This window comes from Notechis scutatus, chromosome 6 (assembly GCF_049901735.1).
Source record: "Notechis scutatus isolate UNSWTSFEM ecotype Mainland chromosome 6, rNotScu1.2, whole genome shotgun sequence".
Classification (NCBI taxonomy): Eukaryota; Metazoa; Chordata; class Lepidosauria; order Squamata; family Elapidae; genus Notechis; species Notechis scutatus.
Genome location: NC_142014.1, coordinates 35,589,259 through 35,601,874, shown reverse-complemented (window position 1 = coordinate 35,601,874; position 12,616 = coordinate 35,589,259). Strand labels below are relative to the sequence as shown.

At 35.0% G+C, this 12,616-nt stretch overlaps 1 protein-coding gene across 6 annotated transcripts in view; it reads right to left on the bottom strand.

The window, feature by feature from the left end:
* Positions 1-12,616, bottom strand: part of MSRB3 (methionine sulfoxide reductase B3) — a 40,832-nt gene that overhangs the window by 12,036 nt on the left and 16,180 nt on the right. For all 6 annotated transcript variants that reach the window (XM_026667773.2, XM_087967949.1, XM_087967952.1 and 3 more), the window contains 3 exons: positions 11,667-11,775; positions 7,832-7,909; positions 5,118-5,146 (listed from right to left, as the gene is read on the bottom strand). In XM_026667773.2, coding sequence (XP_026523558.1) covers positions 5,118-5,146; positions 7,832-7,909; positions 11,667-11,775 — 216 coding nt within the window. The remainder of the gene's footprint in view (positions 1-5,117; positions 5,147-7,831; positions 7,910-11,666; positions 11,776-12,616) is intronic.

Sequence of the window (12,616 nt, the reverse complement as noted above, 5' to 3'; positions counted from 1 at the left end):
CCACCCTGTTCTCATGAAAAGTGCAGAGATCCTGCCTGCCTGAGAGGGCAGCCAGTTCAGAAACCCTCCTGGCTGGTGTAATTTCTACAAGAAAAACCACCTTAAGGGTCAAGAATTGGAGAGACACTGACCTAAGGGGTTCAAATGGAGGTCCCGTCAGTGCCTGAAGCACCTTCGGGAGGTCCCACATTGGATACCTGTGGACCACAGAGGGGTGGAGGTTGGAAGACCCTTTTAAAAATCTACGGACTGATGGATGATGTTACAGGGAAGGAGAGGAATCCCAGGACACGACTGATGAGAGGGCTGCCACCTGGCAGTGCAGGGTGTGAGGAGCAAGTCCCTTTTCTAGCCCATCTTAAAGAGCAACACCTCAGCCACTGAAGCTGAAGTGGGATTAAGGTTTTCCCTCAAGCACCAGTCACAAAAAACTTTCCAGGTTGCATCACAGATGTGCGTCATAGAGGGCTTGCGGGAAGCCTGGATAGTGCAGATAACCCTATGAGGTACGTTGGCTTCCCTCACATGTTGCCGTTCAAGCACCACACAGTCAATTTGAACCATTGAGGATTTGGATGGATTGAGGCTCCCTGATGCGGGGAGATCCTGTTGGTTGGGATCCTCCACGGTGTGGCTACAGACAGGTTCACCAGATCTGCAAACCAGGGTCTCCTGGGCCAATGAGGGGCCAGGAGAATTAGCTCTGCCCATTCCTCCAACATCTTCCAAATGACTGCCGGAATGAAGGGAAGAGTGGGAATGGAGTAGAGGAGACCCTGGGGCCACCTGCTCTGAAGCGCATTGGTCCCCTCTGCTCCCTTGGAAGGAAATCTGGTGAAAAACCTGCTCACCTGAGCGTTTAGTAGAGCGTTTAGTGGAGTGACGAAAAGGTCCACTGCTAGAGCCCCAAATATTAGAGAAAGATCCCCGAATAGGGAAAGGTGGAGACTCCACTCTGCATGGTCGACCCTGCTCTAACTCAGCCAGTTGGCTTGGGTGTTGTTGACCCCAGAGATGTGGTCCGCCCTGATGGACAACAGGTGCCTCTCCGCTCACAGCCCTAGACATTCGGCTTCCCTCATCAGGGCCCTGGACCTGGTTCACCCGTCAGTTGATGTGCAGCCACATTGTCCGTCATCACCAACACGTGGGACCCTGCTACCAATGTCCTGAAATGTTTCAGTGCCAGAAAAATGGCTCTGAGCTCTAGGAAGTATATGGGGCAGACTTGTCCACCCGAGACCAACTCCCTTGGGCCATCTCGCTGGCCAGGTGGCTTCCCAACCCTGAAGACTGGCGAATGTGGTGAGCAGGAGTCTGTCCAGTTCCTTGAATAGATGGGCCCTCCAAAGAGCTGGAGATTGCCACCACCTGAATGAGCGGAGGGTCTGAGGGGGTACCCGGACCCTGGAGGAAGTATGACTGGTCCCTGCCTGTTGTAAAGGCAGCAGGAGAGACTTCCAGTGACGTTGTGTTGTGGCAGTGCAGGAGAAATCTGCTCTGATCTCCTGTGCCGGGTTTTTCACCTCTGGACAGCCATTCATGGTGGTATTGGGTCCTGGAGGGATCAACAAAGTGAGGAGAAACTCTTGGAGTCAATTCGGGAAGTTGCGATCCTGAAACATCAAAGAAGAGAGCCCGAAGTCTGAGGTGGAAGAAGTCGGCCCTTTGTGAGCAAACCCGGAGACGTGATGAGCTATCAAGAAAGGAAGCAGCGAGATGATAGTGAACAGATGATTGGCAAGTTAACGAGGTTGGAAATTCCCTTTGGATTATAATTGGAACAGATATCTGTGTACATCAAGGAAGCCCAGAGTGAAAGGGGTGAGGGTGGAAGTCAGCAGCAGAGATTTAGCTTACCACCCATAACAATGGGAAAACAGTGAAAACAAGAGAATAAGAGGAAACTTGAAGAAAAATTGGAGCAAGGTGAAAGAATTAAGAGGATACTCTTGAAGGATTTATTTCCCTTTGACGGTTTGGAATGAAAGTGCTAGGATTATTTGAACTGAGAAAAGTGATCCGATAGGAATCCAAGTAAAACTAGGAGTGACTGTGCAATTTTTGGAGACGGCCATTGAGAATGCTAAACTCTGGTAAACTGTTTTACTGTGAGTGGAAGAGACTGTGACTGAAAAAAGAACTGTCTTGAATTATAAGAACGTTGGAATATATTTTATTATCCTACAGTTATATATAGGAGAAATAATGTATTATATAACTGTATTTAGATTACCTATTTATTATCAGATTGCTTAGGATTTCTTTCTTTCCCTATATAGCTGTTCTTTTGGGGAGGGTTTTTTTGGAACTTTTATAATATAAAATCCTTATTGTAAGTATTTAAATTTTGTTATAATTAAGAGTTATAGATTGAAGATATTATATAGTAATTTGTTTAGATAATTTTAGCCAATCTTTATAAAAGGAAGTAGTAATTAATTCCACCACTCAACCTTCTTCCCATTGATTTATTGTGATCAAATAAAATTATTATAGTGTTTACTATAATTATATTATATATATTTCCCCCTTTTCTTTGACTATTAAGATCTAAAAATTGATAAATTGCATATCGATAGTGATATATTTTAGTGAAAGAGTAATCGTTAAACAAACTTAAATATTTCTTTGGGGTAGCAATAACTGAGAGATATTGAGTGATATTTGATTGTATTCATTGATAGTGATTGATATTGGTTAGTAATGTTTTGGTATTAATAATTAAGAGATTCTGATTATTAGAAACAAATTAACAACTTACTGTTAAATTAAGAATTAAATAATAGATATTAGCAGAATAATTGATAGTTAATATTAATTTGAGTAGGGATAGAAAATCATTTTAACCATTAATTGGGGAAATCAGAAACTCTTTATTTATGGTAATTTGGGATAATATATTTAGGATAACAGATGAACAATCTAAAATCATCAAAGATATGACAAGTATTACTACCACTAAGACCGGGAAAAAACCTGCAGCTAATCAATGGTGGCATTATCCAGTCCAGCAGCCTCTATTCAATGAACAATTCAAGGAATGTTGGCTCCTGAGAAATCAACTACACAACTAGTGCTCAATCAGTCCAAGCTTCCTTATTAGCAATCCAAGGTACGATGTTAATGTTACAAGAATCAATGTCTAAAAATCACATTGAAAGCAGGGCAGACTGGAAAACAATGAAAACTAAATTGAAAACAGAAATAAGGGAAATGAAAATTGAAATTAGGAACATGGACGAGAAAATAGGTCTGATCCAGGAATCAATTAAAAAGAACGAAGAAATGGTCAAGATAACTGAATAACAATCCAATCAAAATGAGAAAAAAATGGAACTCATGGACCAAAAAATCATGGGCCACAACAAAGAAACTGAAGAAGCCTTAATCTACCTCGAGATGGATAGAGCCTCTTACTACTTAATATTCCAAAATGTAGAGGAAGTTAAGGAGGAGGACTTAACATCGGTGATGGCCAAACTCTTAGCGCAATTTCTCCAAAGAGACAAGAATGACATAATAAATGAAATAGACATCTAACAGAGTTTATACTAATTATGCAAGACGGCATAGACTTTGTCGGGAGGTCCATATCAGATTTGCCAGGAGAAAAGTCAGAGACATAATGTATAAGATTTCAAGAGAGGAGACAATAAAATATAAAGACAGAGAAATAACTGTACTGAAACAAATCCAAAGAAGAGTCTGGGAACAGAGGAAGGACTATCGGTTCTTCACAAACTATTTAAACAAAACAAAAAACCCTTTAAATAGATTATCCCAGAAGGTATCTTGACATCATGGAATGAAAAAAGACTAAAAATTGATAACTTAATTAAAGCACAAGACTTCTTTGAACAGTTAGGTGGATCAGAAGAGGAAACTAGAAACGCCAAGTCAAGAAGAAGTACAACAAAGAATTAAAGAAAGAGAGAAAGACCAAGATAAAGAAAGCAGGGGAAAACTACTTATTCGAGAAGAAACAGGAATCAAAACTAGAAGCCAAACAGCAACCAAAACCAATGAGAGATAGAGCCTAGAATAAGGAATAATGGGAAAAGGACTAACACTAATATCTATTAATATCAATGGACTAAATGATTCATCAAAAAGGATAAGAATATTTTTGAAACTAGAGAAACAGAAATTGGACATAATATGTCTTCAAGAGATTCATAAATTACAAGATCAGATATATTTACAAAACAAAAAACTGGAGAAATTATATACACCACTAGCAGAGGGAAAAAAGACAGGAGTAGAATTATACATTAAAGAAGAAATAGAGTCAAAATTGAATTATAATGATACGATTGGAAAAATATTAATTGTAGAGGTGGTTATATCTTGCTGTCTATCTTGCGGCTCATAAAATGGGTCAGATGGAAGGAATCCGCTCTCCAGCTCTTCTCTGTGTCAGTATCAGCTCTAATAGAAACCCAGAAGCAGGTAAATTTGTTCACCCAAGGCAGGGTTTGCAACCACCCACTTCTATTTTTTAAAATTATTTTTGAAGAATGCTTTTGTGGCTACTGAAGGGCCACAAGGCAATTTTCTAAATAAAAATGTTATAATCTTCAGTTTAATAACTAAAGACTAGTTAAGTAATAAAGGTGGGATAAAAATACAGTAAATAAACAAACAAACAATATGCACATCTTGGGATTGCAACAGCAACCAGAACTGCCTGCATTGCTGTTGCTAAGTGATGCAGTCATATGACATTGTACTGGTATTTACAACCGCATCACTTAGCAATGGCAATCCCCATCCTAATTGCTATAACTGAAGCCTACTCTGTGTGTGTGTGTGTGTGTGTGTGTGTATGTATTAGTGTGTTTACTTGTCTCAGCCTCATATCACTCAAAAGCTGATGAAGAACTGACATGGTTTCTCCAGAGTCATATAATATAAAAGAATAAAATTAAATAATGATTTAGTTATGGAACTAACAAAAAAAATCCACTCACATTAAATCCATTGCAGTATCCTGAAACTTGATCATTGGTTTAAAATTGGGTACTCCAGATCTAAAGTTAAGTCTAAACATTAAATGATAAATTCATATTTTGAAACATGAAAATAGCATGTTCTACATAAGGTTTTGAACATACCTGAATTGGAGTCAAACTTAGTTTCAGATCTAAAACAAAACAAAATGAAGACATGATTTGTACAGTCTGTAACTATAAAAAGCTTTTAAGCTCAAAAAACCCTTCACAATAAATCTCAAGCAATAGGCATGAAATCTTTGTTAATACATTTGACCCAATGTATCCTTATTTTCATTCTAGAAATATTGACAAATATTTTCATTTACAAGATTGGTAAAAGCAGCAAGAAACACCCAAGTGAAAAATCCAATGTCAAAATTACAAACGGTACATCTTAAATATTTCAGTTTTAAAACTGTACTAATTTACTTGTGATAAGGATTCCTTTGGAGAACATCATTGGATAGTTATTTTATTTGGTTTTTTTAATCCAACTTATTCTGAAAAAAAGTTTATTTCTTATCACATAGTTGTATATTCAGCTTACTTGTGATTTTCTTTTTACTGAAAAAGAAAAATATATATAAACTTTCTGTTACATGTAGTTTCCTATAGTATTTAAGCATTACACATATTACCAAAAGGAAATATTCAATAGTGAGGAAGAAGGAGAAAGAGGAAAACTAGCCTTCCTGAGAATATCATGTTTCAGATATAGATGAGTAACAGTCCTAAATTCAAATGCCTTTAAAGCTGTCAGATCAGCTATGGGAAAATGTAAGTTGAGTAATTACTTTCAAGATGCTCCTGAAGTGCTGCGAAGCAGAACTAACCAAGTGACAAGGCCTATCTGAACAAGCTGTAAGAAGCATTGTCTAGATCTAATTCTCAAACCAATTAGTGGGCCTGCTCCAGCCAGATTTATATCACAAAATTAAAAACCACTGGGGTATGCCTCTACATGGGACAGAAGAGAAGAAAAAAATATTATTTTATAGTTAAAGCTTCTAACTATAAAGAGCATGTTACTTTAGTATGAGTATTTTCAAAGGAAATACCCCAAAGTCCCTGGGAAATGGCAGATTCTTTCAATCTATACATCCATGTTTGATGTGATTATATAGATTATAAAAAGATAAAATTCTATAAAGAATCATCGTTTCAACCTAATCAGAACATGTTATTTTTTTCATGACATTTCCAGAAAAATCTCATTATGTTCCACAATTCACAAATAGCAAACATTCAACTAGTAACACATTTTAATAATCCTAAATAACAGCAATATAGTAATATAAAATTAATATCCATGACAACTGAATGTCCTTCTCAGTTGAAGGCCTGGTAGTGTTACCATGTTGCTAGAAATGTAATAACATATTAGCATAGAAGTGGTGCATTTTAAATACAAAAATGCATTCAAAGCAAATATGGCAAATGATAATCAGATAGGAAAGGCATGCAGAATCTGGTTCTAGATGGAGAACTAATTAGCTATTGTTACTTATTTGGTTTTCAAACAGTTAAATACAAAAATGCAGTATACTAGTTAATGGCAAAGGAAGAAATAATAAATGATCTTCCAACTCAACTATGAATAATGCACAAAATTATGTCCTTAATGGCAGAGTTCAATTATTATGTATTTGTTGGGATTTATATGATCCCTTTCCTCCAATGATGCAATGCAGGCTATCTCCCTTCATTTTTTCATCACAATTTGCAACTCTCAATTGTGAGATAAATTAGTATAAGAGAATCCCTGTCCACAGCTAATACTGGTGCTCCCACTCATTCTTTCTCATCTTCCCACATCAAACTGATTAATAAACATAGAACATAACATACTACAAACCTGATCTGTATTGTATATTGCATCTTCTCCTCCTGCTTTGTATTCTTTATACCAAGTATACTGTACTTGGCAAAATCACAATTTTATTTTATTTTATTTTATTTTTGAAAACAATTTTATTGGTTTTTAAAGACAAACAAACAAACAAAACATAAAAACATCACAAATTTAGATTCCTGGTAATTTTATGTCCAGACTGTTTAAGGTGCAATAATAGACAATGATCCTCACTACATGTTTTAACACAACATACAGGAAATAATTGTTATGTTGCCCAAACAGAATAATATATTGCTACCCAGAGTCTTAGATGAGTGGAAATCTGGTGAGTCTAGGAATTCAATCATAGAGGTTGAATAAATGGAGGGGGGGATACATCTCTCCCACCACACTATGCGCACAATATTCCAGAACATTTTCTGAGTGTTACACCTCATTTCGAGTTAAATGTCTGAAGATAGCTGTTGGATTAAGAAAAGTTGCCTGTCAATTTAGGTATCTGAAAGATTTCTCCATAACAATGTCAGAGAGATAAAGCTGAATGCTGCTTTAAAATTGAGGAAGGTCAATTTCAAGTATACCTTTTTCAATCAAGTAATGTAAAGCAAAAACATTGTCCACTTTTTAGTATACAATTTGGACCTCAACCACTTCATTGTTGATCAAGCCATCAGATATGATACAGTTAGTTTTAATTGTAATTACAACTAAAGTCTGTACTCTGTATGCTCAACTCTGTAATTAAATAGTAGGTTACTCTTGGTAAAAATTTTCAAGGCATAGATCAGGTTATTTGAGGGACTCCCTATCTCTGATAGTTTCTGCCCTTGACCAAAGCACTCAGAATTCTAAGTCAACATTGCTTAAAAGGACAGATTACATCTACCCACTTTGTAATGATCTAGTAATTACAAAGAATAATGTTTTCCCAAATTAGTCAGATGTCACAAACTGCATTTATTTTCTTCAATCTACTTACTTGAATAAAGGACTTCCACAAACAACACATTTGTATATCCCATGGGCTTTATGGTATGTATATTCTCCTTCAAAGGCACTAAAGCACAAGACAGAAATAATTATTTAGTATGCATAGTTACAAATACATAACTCTATTTTCTTTTGGGCGAGGCAACCTTATGCAAAATGAAAGAGGTAAGAAATAGTCAACTACAGATAGTTCTCAGCTTTCAACTGATATTGGCACTGAATGTCCACTCATAAATTGTTATGATAGTTAAGCTGAGGCACTCACAACCCTGCACCCAATTTTATGATATTTTTGCAGCAGTGGTTAAGTGAAATCATCATGGTCATTAAGGAAACCTATCATTATAAGTGCAAACCCATTCTTCTAATTGGGCAATTTTTGCAGAAACTAGCAGAAAACATCTCATGGCTGCAGGAGGTTATAACTATAAAGATGAGGTGGTTCACAAGCTCTGGAATGCAGTCACGTGACTGTGAGAAGGGGATGTGGCATTATATTTTATGATGGCCAGAAGTGACTTACAAGCCATGAAGCATCCATTCCAGGCTTTTGCATGGTTGTTAAGTGACCAGTCATAAATTAAGGACTATCTATAAAGAAATGTGTTTTATAGTTTTTGCAGATTCTGGGCAGTTTAACTCTGCAAATTTAATCTCAGAATTGCTTCCAATATAGAAATATTGAAATACTTTCGCATTTATAGCCAGAATAAATTGTATAGATACTGATCTGAAACAATTTTCCTAATTTTTTAAAAAATGCTAATATAGATCTAGTGCTACTTATTCCCTAGACTGCTATAATTTCTCCTGGTGCTCCACTCTTAAGACTTCTGGGGATTGAAATTTCTGCTTTCCTGGCTCCAATTCTTCCAACTGTAAGGGGGGGGGGGACATGGAAGACAGACAAAATGAAATTACCTCTTTTAAAAAGCCTGTCTGAAAGGGGAATCTTCTCATTCCCAACTGGCTCTTTAGAACTTGATTTTTCTGAAGCTCTGACTGTCTCTACCTACTACTAGATTTATAGATTAGATTTGACAGCTGAGATATAAATTTCCCTTCACTGTTTCATGTCTGAACCTTTGAGGATGAGATTTCTTTTCATTCACTATATGCTTGTGTTTTAAAGTACTGTATAAACACATATGCTTCCTGGATAAAAGCTGCTTAATGACACAATATTTTCTTCAACACATTTTCAATTAAGTTTTTAAATTGCCGCAGCAAATTTGTTTTTTTAGACCCTAATAATATTTTAGAAACATATTTTATTTACCTTATGTTAAACCAAAGAAAAAATATTTTATTTTGATCATTAACCAGATTTACATAACATAAAAATAAAAGATAAATTAAAAACGGAATTTTAAAAAATGCACGTGGCTAGCACAGATGAAACTGTCTTAGTTCAGGTAACTCACTAAGGCTTTAGAGAAAAGACCATTATACATCATAATTATAACTAGAAAGAGTAAGAGAAGAATTAACCATTTATTCTTATCATTACATTTTGATTCTTTGCTATTTACCTGATACCTTATCAAATACAGTAGCGTAACAATACTTTTCTAAGTTAACCATTTAAAGGGCTAGGAGGTCATTGTTCTAATAAAAATCACCTGTGTTCCTCTAACAAGAAATCTAAGTGCTCTACAGCTTGCTTTTATTATCCTTTCAATTCTTTTTATGGGGTGCCTTTTTATACAGTTGTTTTTAAGTGACCGAATATCTTACTGTTTCATGTACTACATCACTGTGCTAATCTTGCAAACAACAGAAAATGACTTGACTGAAGTCATGGAAAGTGCATGATCAGCAGTCCATGTCTGGAGGCATAAGGAGCTTTAGCACCCAGAGATCTTCATTAAGCAAGCCTAATTAAAAATAAAATATTGTGCAGCGGTACTAAATTGGGTCAAGAATTGGGTTAAATTAAGTGATAAACGGATACTAATGATAGAGGGTCATGACCTCCATGAAGGCTGGCACGCATATTTATGGGAGAAAAAAGGTAAAACACATGCCTATTTCAATAGGCATCTAATAAGAAATTCAATATTACAAACATGGAGAAAAACAAAAAATAAACATTATATGAGAATACCACGCTGGTTGTCAACCATGGAGGCCATGATAAACCCAAATAGACTAGATCTAGGCAAAATGATAAAATATAACGATCTATTAGATGCCCAAGGGAAATTAAAATCAAATCAAGAGTTAAAAGAACAAGGAATTACAATTGATTGGTGGCCATATCTTCAAATTCAAAATAGATATAAAACAGACTCAGAAGAATTTGAATTTGATATGGGGCAAAATCAATTGGACAAGATTTACTTGGAGTGGAACAAACATTTATATCCAAAGTATATAGATACCTTCTAGATTTTAAAATGGAAGAAGAAACACTTAAGAATACGATGGTAGCATGTGCGCGGAATTTCAGTTATAATATAAATTTAGACGAGTGGGAAAAACTATGGAACATAAATTATAAACAAACAACGGCCGCAACATATAAGGAAAATTTATATAAAATGTTTTACCGACGGCATTTAGCCCCAGTAAGATTAGCTAAGATGTACCCGAACTCTAATCCAAAATGCTGGAAATATCAACGAGTTGATGGTACCTTTTATCACATATGATGGCTATGCCCCAAAGCCAAGACCTATTGGACTAAAATTAGAGAATGGACACAAGAAATCACTGGGCACCAAACTGAATTCAAATCGGAACTCTACCTACTTGGGATAATACAAAAACAATATCCAAAAAAGATAAAATATTTAATGTTACATATATTGACAGCAGCCAGAATAGCCTATGCGCAAGTGTGGAAAGAGCATATGGTCCCAACAGAAGAATTAATTTTACAAAAAATAGCAGACTGTGCTGAAATGGATATGCTCACACTAAAAATAAGAGAAAAAGAAGAATCTGACTACTACTCAGTTTGGCATAAATGGTACATGTGGCTAGAAAAGAAAGATGAGAATTAGAAAGGATGACTATAAGAGAATTCTCAAGAGAGTGACACATAATATGTAAATAGGTAGACAAAAAGGTTAAAGATGAATAATAATAGTAATTGTAAATAAAGGTAATATGTATTAATGATATGTACGAATAGATGATGGAAATGTAAGATAATATTATATGTTGATGCAAAAGCTGTTGAAAAATTGAACTAAGATTTGTACTGGTGGAAAACAATAAAAATCTATTGTTAAAAAAATAAAAATAAAATATTGTGAATTAATTGTAAATTAAATATTTAAGCATATTGTTAAGCTTACAGAATCAAAATGATTCAAAACCTTCTTAGCAGAGATATCTATTTTTTATGAATCAAATAGAATAAACTACATTCATTATTTGATCCTTGAAAAAGAACCATCTGCCTTTTTTTCTTTCACTTTACCTTTTTGTCAGAATATAAAAGCTGCTTAATGACGCAATATTTTCTAAGAAAAGAAACTAACAAAAAAGAAATGGAAAAATTGAAATCATACCACATTCTCTTTTCTCTTTCATATTTACTTCAAAAAATTGCTTTAAAGGTTATTTCCATTATAATTCAAATCTCCTTCCCCAAAACAAAAAAAATGACATGTGCTATTTGCACAAATGTAGTAAAGTAAAATAAATATAAAGTGATAATAACCAAGTTACACTGATCAAATTGCTGAACTTCGTGCTACAAATTTTTGGCTTTTTAAACAGAATTATCTGAAACCACTTGAGAGAAAATTACAACATAATGAAAGAGAGAAGAATCATCTTATTTTTTATTACCATCTACCTCCTTGCTATACCTTTCAGTTCCTTTCTCCTGAGTAACATGGTACTGCAAAGGTGTCAGCCGCTTTCTCAGTTCTTCATCAGAAAAAGTCACCTTATAGTTCTTTTTTTCCCTACGTGACCCTGCAAAAAGATAAAATATGGAAAAAGAGTCTTTTCAATTTAAACTCCATAGTCATTGCATGCTAGCCAAATATAGCTTCTATTGTACATTCACTTTTCCAAATAGCTAGATTACATCCTAGTGCATTAGAGAGGTTCAGCGGATTGTTCTATCAAACCCAATTTTTAGAAGATTATTGTACACAAGCAGGTGACTCCATGTGAAAAGAATGTGAGGCAGCCAAAGCTTTCACTATGCATAAAAGTCAACACACGTTTGTGAGATCTGACCGTCACATTATCCTTTGCAGGAAGGTAACATCTGGAGCCTAATATTGTGTTCCTCAGGTCTTCTCAAAAAATACACTTTAGTATTAAAACCCTATAAGACAACTGTAAATAGGTAAAAGGTAAAGGGCATATTACGTTTAACCAGAAGTTGTGATCACTTAAAAATCTTGGAAATGATTGTTAATTATCATTAATTTTGAAGCATATTTTAAAATTATCTTATAGCTGCTGAAAAAATCTAGGGTATTATTCAGATACTTACTTAAACCAGCATCCACTTAAAGCACTTTTTTTTCCAAGTTGAGGGATATATTTTAATTTGAGTGTTGTGTTGTGGGTCATGCTTAAAAAAGTAGACAACTCTTCTAAAGACTGATGGGACTCCAAATTCTTCTTATTGTTCCATATAGTTTATTTATATTAGTTTGTATTTTAATTGTTACCATTTTTATTTAATTATTATGATTATTGTTTATAACTACTGAAGTTTGCTTAATGGCATACAACTCAAATAAATTTGAGGCAACTATTGTGATGGTTACAATATAGGTGCAAAATCAGGGCAAAATCC